General features: G+C 49.2%; 1 protein-coding gene across 6 annotated transcripts in view; it reads left to right on the forward strand.

The window, feature by feature from the left end:
- Positions 1-25,100, forward strand: part of SAMD4A (sterile alpha motif domain containing 4A) — a 104,195-nt gene that overhangs the window by 66,578 nt on the left and 12,517 nt on the right. For 4 of the 6 annotated variants that reach the window (XM_065683474.1, XM_065683476.1, XM_065683475.1 and 1 more), the window contains exons 4-7: positions 13,735-13,998; positions 19,567-19,676; positions 20,321-20,407; positions 23,230-23,524. In XM_065683474.1, the coding sequence (XP_065539546.1) occupies positions 13,735-13,998; positions 19,567-19,676; positions 20,321-20,407; positions 23,230-23,524 (756 nt within the window). The remainder of the gene's footprint in view (positions 1-13,734; positions 13,999-19,566; positions 19,677-20,320; positions 20,408-23,229; positions 23,525-25,100) is intronic. The other 2 variants (XM_065683478.1, XM_065683479.1) reach the window with 1 other exon arrangement.

Here is a 25,100-nt window from a genome sequence, read left to right on the forward strand (position 1 = left end):
GAGGTGTGGTGTGTATGGTACCAGGGGACATGGGGTGTGCATCACAGGTCAGTGATGGATAGATACAGTCAGAGACCTTGCTATGGAATGTCCTGCAGGGCAGAAGTCCCAGGAGTTGGAACTGTGTTCGCACAGGAGAGATGTTGCAAAGTGTTTGGTATCTCAGTGTTGCTGTGCTGCCTGAGTTCCCCTGTGAGTGAACAGAGGGGTCCTTAGACTTGTGGGTCTGCAGCAACCTTCTGCTTCTGCACAAATGAGAAAGATGCTCGGTGCTCAAGCCCTCTACACCCTTCCCATGGTAATTTTGCCAGAAGACTGGTAGTGTTTGTCTATGAGGAAAGAGCAGAGCGAGCAGTGCAATGCAGGAGAAATACTTGTTCTGAAAAAAAGACAAATCTCTTACCCTGTGCTAGAGCTAAAGAGAAGGGATAAATCTGCATGCTTCCTTCCAGGCATTTGCCAGCTCTCACGAAATGCTTGTTTCAGTCATGCTCCGGTGGCAGTAGCAAGTTGTACTGGTTATCAAACTCCCCATACCGCAAGAAATGTTGAGATACTGGTGGCAGCAGGGCACCCTGCAGAAGGAGGGACTCTTGTGTGTAGATCCCACCAAAGGCTGCTGGCTGTGGGGCAAGCCCAGAGTCAGCTTGTGGAGACCCTGCCATCCTGGGAAGTGTTCCTCTTTCTCAGAAGAGACTCAATCCCAGCTACTGCCCTACAGGCAGGTCTGCAGCCATTAAAACGGTATGTTGGCATGTGTGTGCATGACGTGGCTTGCTGGATTTTGCCTGCATTTGCCTCAGTTATGGACTCCCTAGTGAGAGAGTAGGTGACCAAGGTGGTGAAGCTCTTCCCCAGGTCATCAGTGAATTGCGGGGGAAGAAATGACACCAAGAAAAGACACCATGTGTCATGAATGCAGTGTGAATTTCCTGACTCTTCCTCCCCTACACTGTTGTGCAGCAGCTTACTGCCTACCACCGGAGATGACCCTGTCATCATACCCAGTATCCATACTGAGCTTGATAATGGGTACTTGCATGATTTAACCCTCAGGACCACCCTGGTTTGTGTCGTGTTGATGGGAAGCTTGCAAGTACCATGCTCTCTGTGCAGATTTGCAATGATACCTGAAGGGGATTGTGTGGCCTCAGCCCATGTTTGACTTACACAGTGTGCAAAAGGCTAAATAAGGTTACAACAGCGAAGCAAATAAATGTACTGCTCTTGCTGGGGCAGGGAATTATCTTTGTACTCAGAAATCGCCTTCAGAAACTTGCGCCTCAGTTTACCATGCTGTGTACTAAGAGGTGGCACCCTGCACTCATCCTGCGAGGTGGGGACACCTCTAATGTTTGCTTTTTTTCTCTTTTACTTACAGACTGCGAGAAGCTCGTTGGCCTTCACTGCACTTGAGCTTTTCAGCAGTGGTAGATGGGGGCATTTGTTGTCTTACTTATGCCCTCTAGTGTTGTGCATTGGAGAGCATTTCTAGGAGTCACCCACTTTGCCAGGGTCCCCTTGCTACAATATCTTGCTAATTCTGTAGCTCAAAAACAAAATCAGAGTCATTGTACAAACATAATGTGTAAGTGCAGTGGTTTTCTCAAATCCGTGGAGAATATGCACAAATACAACAGCAAAAGGGACTGAGAGTGAGGGCAATGTAGAACCATAGAATTGTTTAGGTTAGAAAAGACCTTCAAGATCATCAAGTCCAACCATAGTCTTCTATTCCAGCTCTGAGCAGCAGCTACAGATTTCCCATCCCTGGGAATAAATTCAAAGCACTTCGTCCCTGGGAGATACGGTCCACAGCTCTGCAGGCAGGGAGATGAACAGAATCACAGAATCACAGAATCCCAAGGGTTGGAAGGGACCTAAAAAGATCATCTAGTCCAACCCCCCTGCAAGAGCAGGGTAACCTACAGTACATCACACAGGAACTTGTCCAGGCGGGCCTTGAATATCTCCAGTGTAGGAGACTCCACAACCCCCCTGGGCAACCTGTTCCAGTGCTCTGTCACTCTTACAGTAAAGAAGTTCTTCCTGATGTTAACGTGGAACTTCCTATGTTCCAGTTTACACCCATTGCCCCTTGTCCTATCACTGGATATCACTGAAAAAAGCCTAGCTCCATCATCCTGACACCTACCCTTTACATATTTGTAAACATTGATGAGGTCACCCCTCAGTCTCCTCTTCTCCAAGCTAAAGAGACCCAGCTCCCTCAGCCTCTCCTCATAAGGGAGATGTTCCACTCCCTTAATCATCTTTGTGGCTCTGCGCTGGACTCCTTCAAGCAATTCCCTGTCCTTCTTGAACAGAGGGGCCCAGAACTGGACGCAATATTCCAGATGCGGCCTCACCAAGGCTGAGTAGAGGGGGAGGAGAACCTCTCTTGACCTACTAACCACTCCCTTTCTAATGCACCCTAAGATGCCATTTGCCTTCTTGGCCGCAAGAGCACATTGCTGGCTCATGGTCATCCTCCTATCCACCAGGACCCCCAGGTCCCTTTCCCCTTCACTACTTTCCAGCAGGTCAACCCCCAACCTGTACTGGTACATGGGGTTGTTCTTCCCCAGATGCAAGACTCTACACTTGCCCTTGTTAAATTTCATCAAGTTTCTCCCTGCCCAACTCTCCAGCCTGTCCAGGTCTCGCTGAATGGCAGCACAGTCCTCTGGTGTGTCAGCCACTCCTCCCAGTTTTGTGTCATCAGCGAACTTGCTGAGGGTGCACTCAGTTCCCTCATCCAGGTCATTGATGAAAATATTAAACAGCACCGGTCCCAGCACCGACCCCTGAGGAACTCCACTAGTCACAGACCTCCAGCTAGATTCTGCGCCATTGACCACAACTCTCTGCCTTCTTCCTTTCAACCAGTTCTCGATCCACCTCACTACTTGATCATCAAGCCCACACTTCCTTAGCTTATCTATGAGGATGCTGTGGGAGACAGTATCAAATGCCTTACTGAAATCAAGAAAAACTACATCTACCGCTCTACCATCATCCCTCCACCTAGTCACTTCCTCATAGAAGGCTATAAGGTTGGTCATACATGACTTCCCCCTAATAAAACCATGTTGGCTGTTCTTAATGACGCCCTCATCCTTGATATGCCTAGTGATGGAGTCAAGAATAAGTTGTTCCATCATCTTTCCAGGGATGGAGGTAAGGCTGACCGGTCTATAATTACCCGGGTCCTCCTTCTTGCCCTTCTTATAGATTGGTGTGACCTTTGCCATCCGCCAATCCTCAGGCACCTCGCCCATTTCCCACGACTTACCAAAGATGATGGAAAGTGGCCTAGCAATGACCTCCGCCAGCTCCCTCAGCACCCGTGGGTGCATTCCATCCGGACCCATCGATTTACAGATGTCCAGTTTGCATAGCTGATCCCTAACCCAATCCTCATCTACCAAAGCAAACTCCTCCTTTGTCCTGACTCCTTCTGGGGCTATAGAAATCCGGGGCCCTCGGGGAGAGTCTGCAGGAGTAAAGACAGAGGCAAAGAAGGCATTCAGCACCTCTGCCTTCTTTATATCCTCTGTCTCCAGGGTACCCACTTCGTTCAGCAGTGGGCCTATATTGCCTCTTGTTTTAGTTTTATTTGCTATGTATTTGAAGAAGCCCTTTCTATTGTCTTTAACCCGACTAGCAAGATTGAGTTCCAAGGAGGCCTTAGCTGTCCTAATTGCCTCCCTACATCCTCTAACAACTGTCCTATATTCCTCCCAAGCGGCCAGCCCCTCCTTCCATAATCCATAGATTCTCCTTTTCCACTTGAGTTTGCCCAGCAGCTCCTTGTTTAACCACGCCGGTCTCCTAGATCCCTTACTTGACTTCCTACTCATTGGGACGCTCCGATCCTGAGCTTGGAAGAAGCGGTCCTTGAATGCTAACCAACTATCTTGAGCCCCTTTACCGCCTAGTACACTTTCCCATGAGACCTCCCTTAGCAGTTGACTGAAGAGGCCAAAGTTGGCCCTTCGGAAATCCAGAACTGTGGCTTTGCTAGGTATTCTATTCCTCCCACACAGGATCCTAAACTCCACCATCTCATGGTCACTGCAGCCAAGGCTGCCATTGACCGTCACCACTTCGACCAAACCCTCCTTGTTGGCGAGTACTAAATCTAGCAGCGCTGCTCCCCTAGTTGGTACGTCCACCATTTGCATTAAGAAATTATCATCAATGCCCTCAGCCTGGAAACCATCAAACACTGGTTTGGTGGTGGAGGCCTTTTGAGGTATCAGCATTGCTGGGGAAAATCCACTGCTGCTCTGGAGTGGTCACTGCAGAGCTGTGTTTTATAGCCAATGGCCCTTCCTGCTGTTGAGGTGCTCCATTTGCTGTGTCCCTTGCCCTCTGGTTAGAAGGGAGGTGTCCAAAATCAAAACAGAGCAAGCTGTGCCTGCTCTCTCCGAGCTCATCTGCTGGCCAGGATGGTTTTAGTTGATGGGCCAGCTACGTGTGCTCATCCCACCACCAGCCCAGCTCCCACACTGCCCAGACCTGGTCCCCAAGCAGGGCAGAGGGGATGCGAATGGCTCTGGGGGGTTGAGGTTAGCAGAGCTGATGTTACCCCAGGCATCAGACATCACAGAGACAGAGATGGGGTCCTCTGTGCCCTGCACACTCTGCTCTCGTGTGGGAGTGAGTGACGATGGGGGGCATATGTGCAGCCTACAGCAGGCAGCGCTTTTGGGCTGTGAGCCAATCCTGCTGTAGGCAGGGTGCTGAGCGAGTGATGGATACCTGCTGCCAAGCAGAACGAGTAGGCAGAGAAGCAAATGCATTTCCCATGGGTATGCTGCAGTGGGTGGCTTTTCACACGAGCGGCGGGCTGGATCTTGTGGTCCTTTGTCAGCCATGATGCTCACAAGCAAAGATGTCACCAAAAGGCGGATGGGTCCTGCTGCTGTCCCAGAAGGAAAGAGGGGAGGGAACCTTGAGGCTCCCTTGCACCATGTGATTCGTACCATGTGATACCATGGACGGCAAGCATGGACGTCATCAGTTGCTTTTGCCTGCTGGTAGGTATGGACTGGCGTAGGTGCTCCTAAACTAGTGCTTGCAACACCAAATGATGCTACTGGGCATTTGGAATAATCTGTGTAATCTGGTCTGCCACAGCTCTGGCATTGTTAGTGTTGGAGAAGCAGTGAAGGCAGAGGGGAATGTTGATCTGTGCGGACAGTGAAAAGGAGGCAGAGCACTGGGTACCAATGGGTGGCACATGGCTTTCCCCTGGAGGGTATGCTGCACGTGAATCCTCTGGGGTTGCACCACTGCTTCCTCCAAACCTGGTATATGCAAGGTTTGATCTTTGCATGTACCCACACATCTCCTTACAGGGAGGAGATGCTCCTAAATTCATGTGCCCTACTCAGAGACGGATGGCTCCACAGCTTCCTGGCTGGATTGAGGCCACATAATTTGGGAACTTCTATTCCAGCAGCACCCAGGGATGCTCCCATCCCCCCAGCTTGTGAAATACCAGTGCAGTCACTGACCATAAGCACTCAGGGCAGGGACAGTGTGCCCTGGGTTTGCATAGCCATTAGTGTGTTGCATGTCCGTTGGCAGTCGGGGGTAGGACACCATCCTTGACCTGCAAGTCGGGGTGGGGGGAGCTTGAAGCTGGCAGCTCCAACACAGCCTCCGCTTTCCTTACAGCACCCTGGGTATCTTTGTGAGGGGTGTTAAGAAGCAGCCACAGTGGTTTTGTGCATTCTCCTATGGTCCTTGGGATTCCTGTCACCAATGAATCATGCTTATGACCTGGAAGCAGGGCAGAAGCCACCAGCACAGCTGATTGATGTTCTCCAGGCTGCCGAGCAAAATCAGACATCCCCAGTGATTCTCTCAGACACGTCAGCAGTCTCCCGTGTCAGTTGAATGGGATGTTTTGTTGATGGATGCACCCTCCTAGACCCAGGTGTATTTTACCAGCTGCCTTGGTGCCTGTCTGATACTGGCACAGGCGACAGTAACCTGTGGTTACTCACTGCATAGGCGCTTTTTGCTCTCCCAAAAGAAGCTTTGCCTTTCCCATTGCCCTCTCAGTCCCCATCTGCAGTTTGTATCACAGCCAGAGCCACTATCAGCATGGAGCTAGGGGCTCCATCTAGAAGCCAGGTACCCAGAGGTGCTTCTCAGCCCCTCCACTATTAACTTGTGTCCATGAAGTGCCTGCTGAGTAATGCCTCTAGCTGCCTGGAGCTAGGGATTGCTCTCATCAACTCATCCTTGGGCTCCTAGTTGCCAAAAGGCTCCCCATCAGGCAGCTGCAGAAGGGGAGGAAGGGTCCATGCTGGCAGAGGCATGCAGTCCCCCCTAAAACCCTTTTTGCTCCTCCACATCGGCTTCCCAACACCACCTTTCCTCAGCCTTCCCTTGCAACCTCAGGAAAATCAGATTTGTGATGTTTTCCTGAGCATCCTTGTGGGGTAAGAAACCCCCAAGAGAATTGCATTCCTGTTGCTCATCGTTTGAAACTGTGCAACTCTGGGATATGGCAAGTAAAGAAATGAAGACAGATGAGCTCTCTTTCCTCCAGCCATCAAACAGCAGCTGCAGAAAAATGGCAGGAGGGCACCAAGGAGGGAGGGGGGTGCTAGGGCTTGGATTCATCCGAAGCAACTCCAGTCTCCTTCCCAACGGCACGGGGACTTGCTGTGTTCTCCTGACTCAGTAACATGCTGCTATTTAATTAACTTTTGACTTCTGGTTTAAAGGAGCAGTGCACAAAATAGTTATTTACTTCATTTGGGAATTCTTTTAGTTGTTACCATAATTATAGCTTCCTCCTCTTCCCTTTTTTTTTTTTTTTATATTATATATTTTTCTTAGCAGAAGGAAAGGAGGGAGGGAGGGGGAATATTTGCTGCTCTCCTTGTGGTTATCACATCCTTCAAATTACTAAAAGAGGCTGGGATAATAGGTCTGGTGATTATATATAGGCACCATCTGCTCTGTAGCTGCTTCCTATCAAAGTGCAGTTAGGAGAGTGCAAGAAGGATATTTTCTCTCCAGCTATATTAAGACTGTTTCCATCTCGGCTCCAAAGCAAAGCTCTCTGCATGCAAATGGATCAAGCGCGGTGTAATCAATGGCTCGGTTTTGGCAGCCTGAAGATAATTTTTTTATTATTATTTTATTTTCCCCTCAACTTTGCTGTTCCCATTTGTTACGCAATTTTATGCGAGGCTGGTTCCTCTGCATTCAATGTTTTCTTGTAACCATAGTCCCGTCCCCCCCGTTTGCTGAGCAATACAGTCTCATGTTAGCTGGCGCAGAGATCTGTGCCATAACTTGAATGCAACACAATATCTGAGCAGTCGGGAATGTTTTGGAGGATGATGAGGGCAGATTTTTAGGTTGCATATGCTGTCGGTATGTAGAGGAGGTGGAAAGCTGAGCTGAGTTACTTTGGAGCAGTAATGGGAAAGAAGTAATACATGTTTTATGGCAGCAGCCGCTGCTGACCCATTGCTGCTGGGGACTGCTGGGGAGTGTTGCAGAGCTCAGTATTTGGGGCAGTACTGGGAAGTCCTGACATATTGACAGACTGGGCAGTGTCTTTTGCATCTTCTCTTGTGGGGAACTGGATTCTGCATTTGCCCCTCAGTGGCTTCAGAGACCCACAAGGCGCCTCTTCTGTCCCGCAGCTGGTAAGATTTTATGCTCTTGGAAGAAGGAGATAGAGGAGAAGGAATAAGGCGTCATCAGTGCAGACACAGGGTGCTGAGGATGGGGCATGCAAGTCCCCAGGCGCTAGAGGCCAGAAGATGGTAAGGCTGAAATGCAGAGGAATTTGTCTTGTGAAATCCAGGCTGTGTGCCTACAGGAAAGGAGGGCTAAATGGCATTTTTGAATGAGAGAAAGTGGGTAAAAAGAGACAAGGGAGGAGAAAATCCCAAATAAGTCGGTGAGAACAAGAAAGGCTACAGGGCTGTAGCAAAGCCCTGTTTCCTTCTGCGTGAAATTTCCCTGATGATGGTCGGGTGATGACTGTGGGATGCGCATCATTTAAGATGCATGTTGTCCTCCTGTATTTTGCCACTGCTGAAGTACACTGTCTCCCATCACTCCTCAGATTTTTAATGACTCTTCAGGAATTATTTCATCCCAATTTCTTGGGGCATTTACAGACATTTTTGCATTCACCCCTTCCACTTGGCTGGCTTAAGACCCTTCTTAAAAGGATGTGCATCTTCCAGCTTGGCCTCATGAAATGATTATAACTGATAGAGGGGTTTCTCCATCTGAAGTGTAATGTGTGGTAGGAACTGATGCTATTGGTGGTCTCAGCAGGCACATGCTCCTCAGACCGGGGATCTTACTAGCAGCTGGTGGAGGCAGTGGGGAGTATGGGCTACTGCTTGAGCAGAGCAGATGCCCTTGGACATCTCTTCTGGGTGGAAAAGGACTGTAGGAAGGAGAGGTTCTGCATCCCAGCACTTTCTCTGGCTTGATCCATGAGCAGGGGAGGAATTCCCCCTGGGAGCCTGTAGAAAGAAAAAAATCAGTGGATTCTGGGGTAGTGACAGGGACTGGGTTCAGCACAGCAGTGTTGTTACTGACTGACCGGCCTTCTCCAGGGACAAACACTGTTTGTTCTGTGGTTTCTGTATAAATGTATGAGAGAAACCACATTCCTTGGCTTGGAGATCGGGGCGCTGCGTTTACCCAGAGAGCAGCATGGCTCAGGGCAGCGCCTTCTTGCAGGGTGCCTCTAATCCTCCACACCGCTCCACCCATCCCCACCTCCCCCAGCCGCCATGTCGCGCATCCTGTTGTCTGCAAGTTAAATCACAGTTGGGATTCACACCTGGTCTGTCCGGCTCCGGCCTGGTGAGAAGCCCAGCACAAGGGCCTAGAAGGCAGCTCCCTAGCTCCTGCTCCTTGGTGAGACGAGCTGGCCTTCCTTCCAGAAATGCATCCCGTTGGATTGCTGAAGCCACCAAGAGCTGTGTTTGCGTGTCTTTAGATGCAGCCCCACTCCTGCTGCACACAAGTGAGTAAATAACAATAACGGCAGTTCCTGCCAGGGCCAAACATTGGATCCACACATGCTTGTGCTGTGCAAGGGCTTGTGAAACCCTCTGTGGCGGTCAGCAGAGACATCCCCTTCCCTGGCTGTGCCTGGATGGGGCCTCACATGCACTGCTTGGAGAAAGCAGCAACAACTGAGTTATTGTTTCCCTTTCCAGTTTCTTGAACAGGAAACTGTTTATAAACGTCATGTCTTTAAAAAAGTTTGCTTGACAGGCTTTTCTGCAGTCCGTGCTTCTTCCTAGTGTCTGCTCCAGGCAGCATTCTGCTTACGTATTTCTTTTTCCCTAATGCACGTAGCTACCCGATGGCCGCTTGCATTTAGGACCCTTCGTTTCACCCCCCATGGCTTATATCAGCCCCTGATTTAGAAGCAAGGACATGGTTTATCCGGCATCATACAAACAACGTAGTTAAAGTCACAGCCACAAAACCCAGGGAAGGGGAAAAAGAAAAGGAAGAAGAAAAGGCTCCAAGGGTTTAGGGGATGTCGAGCTGAAAAATGTTCCATCCGGCTCTGCTTTGGCCATGCTGGAGCTGCCTGCAGTGGCGTGGGGAGCGGGTGAATGAGGTGCCCAGGAAGGAGGCTGGGTGCCAGCCAGGCAGCGTGACCCTCCGGCAGCTGTTTCCAAGGGTCCTCGGCACAGAAACATTGGAAAAGGCAAGAGTGTTGGTCTGCCAGCGCGGGGAAGTCTTCCTGGAGGAGAGGATGCTTCGTGACCAGGGTAGCAAGGAGGAGGTGGAGGAGAGGACTGAGTTGAACTTGGTGCTTGCTTTGCAAAGGGGGATTGCAGGAGTATTGCTCAGTATTTCCCCACCATGGGAGTGCCTCCGGGCTGTGCAAGAGACCGTGTGGCTTTGGCAGATTAAAAACATCCCCACTTCCTATAGCAAGTTGGGGTCAAGCTGCTAATGCAGGTATCTACAGACCAGAAAATAAACTGTACATGCCTGATGATGCACCATAACCAGATTTGCAGAAGTGCTGGTTTTAGACTAAAAAAACCCATATCCAGAAGAGTTCAGCATGCACCTTCCAGTGATTTTTCCTTTCTCCAGCTATGGGAAGGATGTTATTCTGAATTGAAATCTGCTGTATGAACTGTGTGCTGGTATAAAGGGTTGTGAGGTGGGTATAAAGGTCCTCTGGGTCTCAGGGAACCTGATGGGGACCATGTAGTGGTGGAGGGCACGCTGGGTCCAGAAACGGTCTAAACACTCCTCTGTATCCAGCAGTGCATCTGGCTCTTCCTGGAAGTGCTCACACCAGCCCTACAAGTGTCTTGTCAAGGACTTTTGCTGCACTTTAAGTCAGATTTAATGAAGGGTGCACTGGGGCAGAGGGAAGGTGAGCACCTCGCCAGCCATCGCATGCCATGTGAAGGAAGGTCAGCCTGCAGAGCCCAGTTCCTCAGCTCTTAATTATAGCAACGGGTGGCTTTTCCCTTCTTAGGCTGAAAAATTGGCCTGAAACCCGGAGAAACCACAACACAAATGTCTGATGCTGTTCCACATGATCTTCAGCAAACAAAAACCTTCTTGAAATTAGCCCTTTTCTACCAAAATAGGCAACACCACTTCAAGTGACTTGTCACAGCTCAGCTGTTGGCAGCCCTGGGTTCACCTTGGACCATCTAAAAAGCACGCTGGATACACTCCCCTGCATTTCTCATTCATTCAAAGGGCAAAAATACTTCCTAAACCAGAGTTTTTCCCAACAAATTCAGGGTGGCTTCTGTCCCCATAGCACACAGCTGGGGGCAGCAGGCATGGATCAGGCTCTGGACAGTGCCGCTGTGGTGCTCAGCCATGGGGCTGCATTTCAACTGATTTATCTTTCTTTTTATTTCCCTTTTTTTAAATGCTAAATATGGTTTTTTCTTCTGGGTGGGTGTTATGACATCTACAGAGCCCCATTTCAGTGCTCTTTGGGGGTACAATTGCAAAGCCACTTGCTGAAATAACTTGGCCAAGACCACCTGAAATCCATCTATTTCCCCATCGGGATGCATCACAACTTTAGGAAATATAACACTGCTCTGAAAACAATCCCAGGTCCTCACTGACACTTTTCTGCCAGGAGACTTTTGGAAGATGTTTCTGTAGTTATTTAATGGGAAGGGAAGAAATTCTTCACCATAAGTCATTCCCTTGCTTCCCTGTATGATGTTAGTGTTATGTGCTGGTAGAAGAAAACTCTTTCAGAACTAGGAACGATTTAGACATTGCAGGAATCCACAGGTTTTTGGCCTCATCCATCAGCTGCGTGTGGCACCAGCTGCTTAATAAATGCAAACGAGCTCGGGGTTTTTCTCTCCCCTCCTGTTATAAACCCTCTACTAGCTCATTTTCATTGCACTTCTGGTCAGCAGAGATGGCTTTGATGGCAGGTTTTCCCCCAGGCTTTAGGTGGGAGTTAAACCCCACTTAATTTTTACAGCACAGAGCACAGTACACCTGGCTGGGGGGTTTCCACCAAGGCTCGTTTATATTAGGAAATAATATGCGGAGGAGCCATGCGTGGTTTGGATGAATTCCTGCCAATGCAAAAAAAAGGGGTTAGTGCTTTGGTGCTTTGGGAGGAAAAGCAATGAGGACAATGAATTTCCCCCAGGTTTTGTACAGAGTTAAGAAATTTGATTTGGAAGAAAGGTAGAAAAGTTTTTGCTTCAGTTTCTTATGGACCGAAAGGTCATTTTAATTCCTCTGTCCTCAGATTTCCCTAGAGCAGAAAATCTGCTTTTCATTTCATCTACCCCGCAATGAAGCTTAAGAGCTCTAATTTTGCGAAATCAGTGTCTTTCTGCAGAATTTGCTCTTGTCTGTAGAAATGAGTCCTTGTTAAGCAGCACAGTTTTGTTAGCCATCACAATGTGAACCCCACATCTGTACTCTGGGGTACATTAAAACCAGCAATGTTGGCTTGGGTTTGATGCAAACCAGAAAGGACCTTCCCGTAGCACTAAATCCAGAACTTTTCCTGGTTATCTTAATGGGCAATGAGACACAGCTCGGCTGAGTGATGGTTAATCCACACATCTTTTTGGTTTTAGTTACCAGGAAACAGCCCCCATGAAGTTTAACTGATTTCATTAAAAGTAACTGCAATAAAACATTAAACAAGTGGTTAACATCCTAAATCCATGCATTGAAATACATTAACTGCATTTATGGTTTAACCGGCAGTTTAGTGACTTTGTGAGTGATGGAATTTGAATTTTGTTAGCCAACAGGCAAATCTTTTAATATATTTTTCATTAACAGAAACAAAGATAGTTTGTTCATATTCCTCTTTTCCTCTTAAATACCATGTGTTATCCCTGCTAACCAAGGGGCCTGAAAAAAAGATACCTAAATCTTTAAGGAGATAACTAAAACTGAACAAGACAGTATGGAAGAAAAGCAGTGAAAAACAGAGACCATTCATTAACAATTGTATTCAAAAATCTATTTAAGTTGCAACACTTCTGGCAAAGTGTCAGAAAATCTGTGATTTGGGGATGTTTAATGCTTTAGCATGCCTAGGACGTATTTCTGTACTTGACTGAAAGGCAAGTAAATACCTACTCATTGTAAAGCCTTTTTCAAGAAGTTACTCCAAATCACAGGAGTTGAGTTGGTGCATCGTTTTCTTCCTAGCAGTGTTAAAGTTATTTGTTGAAACAAATTAAACTTGATAGTATCGAAATTTCAGCCAGGAAATACAAACCCTTATACAACTGGGAAGGAAAAACAATTCCAAAGCTTTCCAAAGTTTATTTATTCCTGGGGGGGGATTCACCTTCAAAGAGGTGAAGACCTCTTTGTCGTGGATGTATTTTCACCATTGCCGTGGGTGTTTGCTTTTGTGAACGGCTTCAAGGCCTGTGGTGGGAAGCACACCTGATGTGTGGCTCAGTTGGGATGCTCTCGTTGCTGATGATAGCTCAGCTAAGTGCAAGATCTTAGTAGGATTCAGCAAGGCTTAGACATTTCTATGGATGATAAGTACCTCCATAGTGATGTTAGGCAGATACGTAAATGCTCGTGCTTCAAGCATAAGCCAAGTCCTGTCCCAAAGGAGAGACAGAGGAGTGTCCCCTGAGTCTGTGTGAGGACATTACCACCCTTGGGATTTTTATGCTTTTCCCAGCAGGGTACAGGTCTGGATCGTTTCAGCAGGGTGAGTTTCATGGCCTCAGTGTAGTCACTTGCAAATTCCCATTACACCTGCAATGGCAGCAGTGCCTTCCCGGCAAGGGTGACACCCACCTGGGCTCCAGGGTTGGTGAGCAGCAGCAGCCGAGCCCCCAGCACAGTCCCAAGCTCGGGTTTGCTGTCGGTCCATGACTCCGCATGGGGAAAACCTCCAGAGCTGTCTGATTTTTCATTTTTTCTTAGAGCTGCAACCCACACAACAGCTTTCCTTAAGCAGCCCAACGTAGCTCATGTAACCCCACCTCCTGGCAGGTACTCCCGTCCCCTTTGCTTCCCGGGAGGCAAAGCGGAGAGCTCAGGGTAGGGTTCAGGTAGCCGCGGGCACTGCGAAGCCGTCATCCAGGCACCGTGGCCAACCAGCACGTGTTTTATGATGTCAGTGATTTTTCTGGGGGACTCTGTTGCGGCGAGGGGGGAATAACCTCTTTGATTTTTATTTATTTTTTATTTTTTATTTTTATTTTTCAGTTCTCTCAGGCCAGACACACCACAGCCCTTTGAAACGCTCTGTGTCCCTTACCCCACCCATGAATGTGCCAAACCAACCTCTAGGACATGGATGGATGTCTCATGAGGACTTACGAGCTAGAGGACCCCAGTGCATCCCTTCTGATCATGCCCCCCTGTCTCCACAAAGCAGTGTAGCCTCTTCGGGAAGTGGTGGGAGTGAACATTTAGAAGATCAGCCTTCCGCTCGTAACACATTCCAGGAGGAAGGGAGTGGGATGAAAGGTGAGTGAAAAACCAGATGCCTCCCCCTGCCGTGCCAGCACCCAGAGGCAGGAGGGGAAAAGCTGTTTTCCCGGCAGCACGGGGCTTGGTTGGCTGTTTTGGGCGAGAGTGCTTGTAACCAGATGGGGCCTTTCAGTGTTTCTTCCCACCTTAGGAATTTAGGCTTAGGGGTATAAGTTAGGTTTTCTTATAAGCAGCGGCTGGTTCTGAGCTGATGTCTTACAGTTGGGTGCTGGTGAGCTGGTTTTGCCCCAAAATCCTGCAAGCTGCCGGCTTTCAAAAAAGCTGGATTTTTCCATAGCCTCTGGCTTTTGGCTGCGAGTGGTGCTCTTTTCACTTTCCTTTTTATTACGGTGAAAAATAGTGTAAGTTTAGCAAGCCACATGTGATTTACCATTGTAGTGTTTGGTACCCACCAAGTATTTGGGGAAGTTTTGGCTTAGGATGCTTGCTTGCAGTGTATTTATCCTGTGTATTTCAGTTGTTTTTCCCGTTACACCTGCATTTCAGAGAGACTCTTGCCAATAAATACGTGTGATCCTGTTGGTAAACAAGGCAGCAACGAAACCCTGTTGCTGCAGTCAGAGAGCAAGCTTCAGGCTGTAGAGGAATAAATAGATAAAAACTGATCAAATGCAAACTCTTTATTCCTGTGAACAGACAAAATGAAAATGAACCCCCAGCTATCAGAGGCTGATACAAACAATTGCAGTTTTCATTGATGCAAAGCAACTTAATTGTGTAAAGACCAGTGATGTATCAGAATAAGGAAATAGTCATACTTTTTTATAGTCACAAGGTCTGATTTTGTTCTAATTACAGACAAATCTAGATACGTATAAATCTCTGTAATGTGGAACTGCATTTGACTTGGCACTTATGATTGGTGTGTGTGAAATGAATGCATGAAAAACCCCTTGTGAGATAGACGCTCGGGGTTCAGCCCACTCCCTAGCCAGAATTTGCCCTGTAGCATTGCTCTGGGGTGGGGGCAGTGGGCTGTAGGTGTGACAGGAGAGTTTTCTGAGCATGATGGCATCCTTGCAGAGCCAGGCTTTGCTTCCCAGCAGCTCCGCTCGCTGACAAACCTCCAATCGGGTAGCACAGCCAGGGAGTGTTTCATCTCCAGTCGCGTTGCAGGCTCTTTGCTTACCTGTGGCTCTCACTGCCTGCATGACCTTTTGGCTGGAGCAGCAGGCAGACAGGCAGGCTCAGAGGGCTCACCATGAGCATGTTGAAGACTAAGCTGTAATCAGTATGAAGTCCCCAAGGCTTTCCATGCCTGGGGCCAGATCGTGCAGTCTGTGAGGCCGGGGAGACCCTTTTTGGGATCAGCTGATGCAGAGGGGTCTGTTTAACCCTTCATCAGGTTTCTGTTGATGAAACTGGGGAGGAATCAGTGGGGAGCTTGGCTCCCTGTGATCCACAGCTGCAGCTCCAGGACCTGTGTGGATAGAAACTTTATAGTGCAGCGCAATCGATCTCTGTGGCCAAATCTGCAAAACCCAAAGGTGGTATTGCCCAGGTTGTCCACGAGCAATAATCAATTAAATATACTCCAGATACTAAGGCAGCCCATTGCTGCTGCACGGAGTCCCCCTGGGGGAGATGCTTCCCGTTCTCAGGCATCATCCTCCACTGGAGGAAGGGTTGCAAACATCTGAACCTGTTTCCCCTGTTACTTAGCCAGTGATTTTGTCCCACTGTCTTGGAACGTGCGAAACAGATGTCTGCAGCTTCTCGTGTCTATGACTGTTGTGTCTTCCCCCCTCCACTGCATTTTATTCAGACTGAACGAATCCAGTTTCTTCCCAGATGGAGTTCTATAAACTTTGGGTTGTTCTTGCTTCTCTGATGTTTTTTTTCCCAGGAAGTCCATATTTTCTTGGAGCTGTGCTGCCCAAAACTGGGCTTGAGAGCAGAGCAGAGACTTGCTTGCCATACGGACAGCGTTCCTGTGGCTGTATAGCTCATCGTCCTCAAATAGCATACTGCCAAAGGCTGCATATGACCCATTGTATCCCCACAGCTTTCCTGCAAAAAAAAAAGTACTGCCCGTTCCCTGCCCTCAGTTCGTGCCGTTCCTTGTTCCTACAGAAACGCACAACTGTGCATTTTTATTGGGTTGCATCTTATTTCATCCAGACTGGTTGCTCGGTTTGCCAAGTCCCTTCTCTGAATTGCAGCCACGTCTCCCTGTGTGCCTGCAGGCTCTTGTGGCTTGGTGTCACCCGTGTCTCTGGTCAGCTTCCTTCTTTAACACATCCAGGAGAATAGTGGGGAAACCAGACCCACAACAGACCCCCATCCATTGTGACTTAGCAGTTCATCTCCCCTGATGTTACCTGTTTCTCTCCTTTCCTTCTGTCTTCACGCCCTAATGTCACCTATTTTCTGTCCTTTCCGTCTTCATGCTGAAGGAAAAGTGCCATTTGACTTTTTCCTGGCCCCTGGTTTTTTCCAGGGGAGACATGGGCACTTAGTTCCCTGTGGAGCCTGTCCCTCTGTCTGCTGCATAGCTCAGGGAGCACTAGGAGGAAGGTTTGGGTAAAGCCGAAGGTTTCTTCTGTGAGTATGTCTATGGCTTAACACAGTGTGCCGTAAGGGCACTTCTGAAAATGTCTTGTGTATATATTGGCCTGTGTATATGTATATGGTGGTGTGAATTGTTTTCCTCCTAAATTTCCATGCCAGCACCCAGATACACACGTGCCAACCAAACTCCAGTGTTTGATACTCATAGGGAGCAATGTATGTGAGCAGCATGGAAGTCCTCGCTTTGCTGCTCACATCAGACGCAGCATTTCTGACAGCCATGCCATGACTTTGCAATTAGCTCCCACTAATCAGTGATTAAAGAGTAGCTCCACAGGCGAGCGGCTCGCTGCTCCATGGGGAACGTTAGGAAGTTTGACTTTCCGAGGACCATGAAATTGCCTTAGAAGACCTTGTACCTCTTGATTGCCTTTTCCCAATGGGAAGGGGGAAAGCCCCACCACCATCCCTCTGTGTGCTGTGGTGGCTCCTTCTCCTCAACCTGCTACTTGGATTGCCGTTCCCACTGGCAAGGGGGCTCTGGGACTGTCTTAGCTCCTCCAGATGAGGAGATTGTCCAGGGAGGCTGATGCAGAGGAAAAGAAGAGCTGCTTCTGCACTCTGACCCTCTGCAAAGGTTGGAGATGGGTTTTCTGCAGGGTTTATATCTATATGAAGTTGTATCTCTCTTCTGAAAGTGTCCCCATGGGCTTTGCCACTGGGGACAAGGGATCAGGAAGACTTTTAATGTGTCGTCATTAAAATGGTGTGGTTTTGTGTTAAAATGAAGTTGAAATTTGAGCCTTCCAGTCCTGTGCTGGAGACAGTGGGCTTTCTGCTAATAGCTTTTATGTTTTTTTTAAACAGAAAACTGGTTTAAGAGGCTTCCAGTAGTAGGTTTTAGGACAGTTGCATGTCAGGACATTTGGAAAACAGCAGAAGTTCAGCCCATCCAGCTCAGTTACTGCTTTGACCCCATGGTTAGTGTGGGGTTAATCTCCTGTGCAGCATTTGAGGAATTTCATTGAAACACGAATCCTGTTGTGTATCAAAGTATGGCAAGTGTGAGCAAAACACAGCATTCTGGGGCTGTTGGCATCCTCTGCTTAGACGTGAGTGGGGTTTGGGGTCAGCCCAGGCAGTGGGCAGCAGGAGACTTCTGGCAGATGCAAGAATTGCCCTAGGGGACCAAGCCAACAGTCTATCTTGCCCTGTCCCCTCCAGTGACAAGGTGTTGGTTCAGGAAAAGGTCTCTAATGATCCTTGGCTTGCATCTGGCACTTAGGAGTGTGGTGCTGTCTGGACACAGGCCACCCATACCATGGGATGTCCCAGCAGTGGGACTGTCCTCCTCGCATCGTCTGATCCCTTTCCAAAGCAAGTCTTGCCTCACACATTGCAGTCGGATCAGCCTAGAAAACCTTTGAGGATGGCTACGTTAGTGAAGGTTATCGGTCATGGCCATGAAGGTTGTCCTCATGCTGGCCTCTGGTATGGTGAGCAGAGCACCAGCACCCATGCCAGGCGCAACCCAGCAGGGGAAGCACACAGTGGGTACATATCAGTCCGAAAATAGTGCAAGTCCCCATTCCATCTCCTCCCTCAATGGGCACATTGGGCAGAAGAACCCGATCGGGGCAGCGTTGCCACCAGGCATCACTTCTTCCCCTGGGGCTCTACTGCATCGTCAGCCCCTGCCTTACATGGGGTCGTGTACCGGCTCAGCACATACCCCATGCATTGACACAGGAACAATCAAAGAGAGGGGATGAGTTGCTGCTAACTGGTGTGCAGCAGCTAAAGGGAGGTTTCTCAAGGCCTCACCTGCTCCCTCCATTCAAGGTGTGGGAGCTTGGGCTGGAACACTGTTTTCATGTTGTTACTGCACCCAGCTTGGGTTGATACAGGGCTCCTGGGTGTCTGGCTGGTGGGGAAGGAGACAAGGACTAATGAGCAGAGGTTGCTGGGAACAGAGTGCATGAGCTCGGTAGTCTGAGGTCAGGCTATTGTTGGGCTGTAGGTGCTAAATAAAGCAGTTTGGACCAATTCGGCACAGCATTTGAAGCCTTTAGGATGCATCATCACGGGCACAGTGTTGTGCTGCAGCACAGGTATCTGCAGGGTCCCCCCACCTTGTGGAGTGTCAGTAGGGTCCCCCAAACCTGTGAAACCCTGAGTAACTGCTGGGCAGGTGGTAGCAAAGGAGGCTCATGTCCCATTGCATTCTCTGTGGAGGATGCCCCATCATGGGGTTTGGTGGGGTTTTGCATGTTGCAGACAAAGGCTTCACCTCCTGAGTCCCTCGTGAAACCCCATTGATGTCAGAAGGGTAAAAGTATTTTTAGGTAAAAATATTTTGGGTACCCATGCAGCCAGGTACGGAGGTGCTACATTGCAGATAGCAAATGGGAAGGAAAAAGTCATTTCAGTCAGTGCATTTGAGGTCCCAAGTCACCTTTCTGAAACACAAGGGACCATCTTCAATGACACATCATTTTTCCATGCTCAAAAAACCCCATCTCTTTATTTCTCTTTAAGCAGCCATTTAAATTTCCAGCACGTACCGTCTTCCCTCACACCATAAAGCAGTGTCTGCCATCTGCAAAACAGCCATTTGCTCATCCTAAGCTCCACCACACCGTTAAGTTTGGCTGTTCCCACGTTCCTGGGAGAAGGGCAGCGAGGAGCTTAGAGTGCAGTGGTGTGATGCCAGCTCCCTGTGGGCTAGTTCCTAGTAGCTCAGCTGAAGAAACTCAGCCTCTGAGAACATGTCGTCATCTGGGGACTGGTTCTTTCTGCCATGTGCACACATAGCACTATGTCCTCATCCAGGGGCTGGTTCTTCCTACCATCCATATCCATAGCACTATGTCTTCCAAAAGGTCCCTGAAGTTCAATAAGGTGTGTGAAGGAGCAGCGGGATGGCGGGTGGCGCCTTAGCAACTCTTCATGTTGGTGTTAATGCTGTTGCGTGTGGTTAAGCAGTATCATGAACTCAAAGGGAGCTCTCATCTCCTTACCTTTGTGCTGCAGATGTTCCAGCCTGGCTGAAGAGCCTCCGGCTGCACAAGTACGCTGCCCTCTTCTCGCAGATGACATACGAGGAGATGATGGCCCTCACCGAATGCCAGCTTGAGGCACAAGTACGTCCTGCATCAGTCGTAAAGCAATCCATGATGGTCCTGACACTTGTGATACTGGTAGATGAGCTGCCTCCAAATGCCTCTTTTTGTGCCTTCACATGGAAGGCTTTTTGCCTGCCGGTGGTTGGGAAGCAACGGAGATAGGAAAATTGGGTCCTGGGGAGTGAAAAAACCCATGCTGTACCTGAAAAAGGCCTTGTCTCAGATTTCTGGCTGGAATCCCAGCATGAAAGTTCCATCATTGGGGGCTGCATTTGCAATTTTTTCCAGTTGGGATTAAATTCAGGAGTTTCAGGGGCACAGTTGACAGTACCCAACTCCTTTAAAGTCAGCAGGGCTTTGGTGGCTGATTGCCTTGTTAACCTTTGAAAACGCCACCGCTTTCAGGTTTGCCTCTCTGTTATCCTCGGGATGAAGGGGGCCGGTCGGCACCTTTGCTTTAACTGCGTGAGACGTACCAGGGAGGGACAGACTAGCTGGAAATCTCTTATCTTCAGCAAGTCTCTAAATGATTGTCTGTATCCCCTGCTAATCTCTGCACTCAGGAATTCGATTAATTTATAGCAGCCCTTTTTGTTTAGTGGAGGATGGATTTGGGATAACCTGAGCAAATGTTAACATCAGGTTTTGTTCTGTTTTTGCAGAATGTTACCAAAGGTGCAAGACACAAAATAGTGATCAGCATCCAGAAGCTAAAAGAAAGACAAAACCTGCTCAAATCTTTAGAAAGGGTAAGTAATCACAACCACTTTTGTATTTCTTCTTTTTCAAGGGGGCAGGAGTTAATTCGGTTACACATGTTGTTGGGATCTTTTGCAGAGAAATCTGTTCTTGGCCTAGCTGCGTCTGAATGATGTCTCAAACACTCATGTACCAGATGCAGGTTTTATTTGGGACTGTATTTTGCAGAGTGGTCTTAATCCACCTCCAGCACTCACACAGCTGGGACAAATATACCCTACACCACTGGTACAAGCCTTAATCAGCTCCGGGGTGCTTAGAAACACCTGAGCTTCAAGTGATGGAAGATACCATCCCAGGGACAGTGATGGGAAGGTTGTTGCTTATCTGCTGAACTGTGGTGCAGGGCCAGCTGTAGCTGCATCAGCAGTTGCCATCCTGTCTGCTGCTGGAGAACCAGCTGGGCAGAGCCTTTAACCACTTGTTATCCCTCGGCCACTTGGTTACCTCTCCCTTCTCAGCGCCACTGTTCCTCTCATGAGACCTCCTCCATGCATGGGGCCAGCACAAGGGCCCCCACCCCTGCTCCTACCTCTCCATCCCAGAATAGAGTCATAGAATCATAGAATAGTTAGGGTTGGAAAGGACCTCAAGATCATCTAGTTCCAACCCCCCTGCCATGGACAGGGACACCTCACACTAAACCATCTCACCCAAGGCTTCGTCCAGCCTGGCCTTGAACACTGCCAGGGATGGAGCACTCACAACCTCCCTGGGCAACCGATTCCAGTGCCTCACCCACCAGTAGAGATGGGATTGCCCAGTGTCTGTCAGGTTGAGGGCCACTGTGCTTTTCTGGAGCATCATATGGACAACCTGTCCCCAAATAAAAAGCCAGATGCCCTCATCAGTGCCTGAACAACATGTTGAATTTCCAGCAAGAACAAATAGAATCTTCTCTGTCACTTCAACAAAAGCTTAAACTCTGCAGAAATGGCTGTCAGAGAAGCAACAGCACCACAGCCTTGCTGGGAGCAGCTCACCCAAACACTCAGTATTTATTATCGCAATATTATATTATATTATATTTAATTGCACTATCTCCAAACAGCAACTTGCAGAGCCTCCCACTAGGGGCTTTTAAATACTTACGTGGTGTGTTGCTATTTATTGGTGTTTCTGTTAGCTCAGTGCTTCACCATTTATTTATAATATGGGATTGTACTCAGAGTATGGCAGGAGCTAGTAATGCCATGTTTACCTCCGTATATTAATAATAACTGTTACATCCCAGAGACAGCCCACTGGATTGAGCTTGCTTTGGCAATGTGTTTTCCAGACAATTGCACAGCCTCTCTCCCTGCATCACTGCCTGGGTTTTGAAATTGGTATTGATTGACTGGTGCGGTGGGGGAGCAGGAGCCCAGTTCAGGTGACACAACCAGCCACGTACGCTGTAAAATATGGGAGATAAGTGGCAGGGACTGATTCTGAGCCCTTGTGGGGTGGTTTGGGCCATGGAGCTGTGACCGTGTCCTGCTTTGCTGAGGCTCAGAGCTGCCTGTGAGCTGCTTTACTTGGGAGGAGATATCTCTGGTTTTCCAGGCTTCCCATGCAATTTCTTTGTGCTAAACAAGAGCATGTGTGAGACTTGGTTTTTGTGGGCAGTGTCTCTCTGCTAAAGATTGCTGTTTTCTTGGGAAGAGCTGCTCCACCCCTCTCCGCCGGTTAGCAGAACAGGATTTTTCCCCAAAAATAGTGCCCAGCAGAACAATACCAGGTCTTTGAGAGAAGTGGAGCTGAGACACCCGAGAGCAAGCTGCGGGTGCAGCAGGGATGTAAGGGCTTCAGCTGGCTCACACGCAGCCTGTGTGCCCATCTTATGCCTCTTCCCTGAGTGCAGCCAGGACTCACTCCAGAAAGCTGCCTTTTTCCAAGTGGCATCTCATGAGGCAGGCCATGCTGAAGCACGCAACAAGCTGTTCTGGTCCAGGCTATGTTAAAAGCAAAACGCAGTTCTCTCCCATCAGTGGGACGAGGATCTGACCATAGAAAGGGAGATCTTGATCCACACTATAACTGAGAGTAAGGCTGGGATGTACCCAAATTCTCTCCCTTCTGGGTGGACCTCCCCCAGGATCTCCAAGATGAACGTTTTTGCTATAGGGATATAAGTTCATCTGCAGCATCATGGTCTCCCCTTCTATGTCTGACCTATCTACCCTGCACCCCCTGAAACCTTCCCTTTCTCCTCTGCATCCGCTTCCGCAGCCCATCCTGGTGTGGGCAGGGACGTCCCCACTTTGATGCTGCAGAATGGGCTCCTGCATCCTGGTGGGGTCCTGAGCTCTGTGAGGGTCGCACAGCATAGTGATGCTATGGCAAGCTGTTTGGGGCAGAGCAGTTAGTGGGGAGGCAGGCTTGAAGGCAGTGCTGGAAACTGGAGAGAAGCTGAATTGTCTTGACTGTGGGATTACTGGGGAGGGACCAAAATACTCACTGGTCTGGGCATTGAAATCTCACAGGCTCAGTTGCTCTCACCTTTCTGGTGGAAATTTGGAAATGCTGAAGCTGGATTGCCACTGGTTTTGAGTCCCAGTGGCTGATGGGGCTCATTAATCTGTGGGGATTCAGGTCTGAACACAGCCATGGATAATCAGACAGAGTGCCTGCACAGCTCCTCTGGTCTAACCACGACTCAGTGAACGAAACGTGGCTGTTGACCATGGCCTGCAGCAGGGTCCTGGAGCAGGAGCGAGGCCATCGGCCTTGCTGATGTTCTCCTGGCGGGTAGCAATAAGGGTTTGGTTGATAGCTGGTGTCCTGTTGTCTCTGTGGAGACAAACCCTCTCCTCTCCACTTGAATCCGCAGGACATCCTGGAAGGCGGCAACTTGCGTGTCCCGCTGCAGGAGCTGCACCAAATGATCCTCACCCCCATCAAAGCTTACTCTTCCCAAAACTCAAGCACGGAGGAGCACAGCCGGGATGCAGACTCGCATCACCCCTCCTCCCTGCTCGGCTCAGACAGCCAAGGCTCTGACTGCAAGGACTCTGCCGCGGGCGGGATGCAGCAGCACCATTTGCCGGGATGCGAGGGCGAGTCGGGGGGTGCCCCTTTGCCTGAAGGTGACCTGCCTGGACAGTTCACCAGAGTGATGGGGAAGGGTGAGTGCCTGTCAGTGGTTATTGGTGTCCTTGCTAAGGAGAGCTGCTTCAGGGCTTGGTGTGTGCAGTGGTGGTGCTGGCAGCAGCCTTTCCCCAAGCTGCTGCAAGCCCTTGTCTTAGGGGTGATGATTTCTGGGGCCCCATCGTGCTGTGGTAAGGAGTAAGAGTGTGGTGGGGGAGGTGGGCAGTGATTTTGCAGAGGGGCAGTGATGGATCAGGCTGTTTGCCCCAGGTCGGAGATGGATAGCATCCTCTCCCTGCCCCAGGTCAGGGATGGATAGCATCCTCTCCCTGCCCCAGGTCAGGGATGGATAGCATCCTCTCCCTGCCCCAGGTCAGAGATGGATAGCATCCTCTCCCTGCCCCAGGTCAGAGATGGATAGCATCCTCTCCCTGCCCCAGGTCAGGGATGGACAGCATTCTCTCCCTTCCCATTCAGAGTCCTGGGGGGCAGCACACCACTCCAAAGGTGTTTCCAGCAGCACCCCTCAGACTTGCTCTGCTTGTGGGGTAGATAACAGTGATGTATGAGCTGGACATGAGCCATCTCTAGTGCAGATCAGTTGGGTCCAGGTCTCTTCTTAAGCCCAAATTTAGATGCAGGACACTCAAAATACTCAGGTGCCATTCTATGGCTGGTGCAGGGTGTGTGGCTTTGCATTAGGATTAACACACTGGGAGATGCACTGGAGGGATATGAGGATAGGGACTGACCTCCTGTGCCATGCAAAGGGCTCTTTGAGCAAATTTGTGTGAGCTTTGGTGTGTCTTAACCCCCATCAGTGGCACCTGAGGTGTTTGAAGGCAGGACGGGAGTCTCATCCACAAGCTCACACAAGAGACCAGGAGCAGAAGCAGACTTGTTGGGTTGCCACAAAGAAATATCAGCCCTGTTTCACACCTTTTGTGAAAAAAACAGATGAGGTGCTGTCTATATAAAAACTTGGTGCAGAATTTCTCACCAGCTGATTGACTGCATGCACAGACAAACGTGGGCTTCTGGCCCCATTTTAAACCTGCTGCTGAATTCAGCCCATGACACAATGCCTCTGTCATGCACAAAGCTGTATGTATGACACAGGCTGTGCCAGGCTGAGGTGTCCTCCTGGATCGCAAGGCATCCCTGCCTGGGGGTTATGACAGGAGAGACTCTGTGTCTCTGTCATAACAGAAATGAGCTCTCTGTGAACTTGTTTCCACTTGCATTTATGGCATTAATTCCAAAAGAGGCTAAAATCCATTGGAAAAGGTGGAAATCTGTTTGCAATGGGGCAGATTTTAGTCAGAGGAGCAAGAGCTCTCCCAGCACTGGCTCTTGCATAGGAATAGGGAATAATCCTGTGCCTCTGATTTGCTCAGGTCTAATTTTGGTGACTCCAGTGGTGTTACTCTGGATTTACACCATCATAACAGAGAACAAAATCTGCCCCTAAATATAGGATAGCATGGCAGGAATTGGGGAAGGACGTTTTTTCTTGCTGATGAGAAGACCTCTCTGTGGGACAAGGGAAATGGGACATCCAAGGCATTTGTTGCCCCAGCCCCTGAACCCCAGCTTGATGTCCCCATGCCAATT

Source organism: Lathamus discolor, chromosome 6 (genome assembly GCF_037157495.1).
Source record: "Lathamus discolor isolate bLatDis1 chromosome 6, bLatDis1.hap1, whole genome shotgun sequence".
In the NCBI taxonomy this organism is placed as follows: Eukaryota; Metazoa; Chordata; class Aves; order Psittaciformes; family Psittacidae; genus Lathamus; species Lathamus discolor.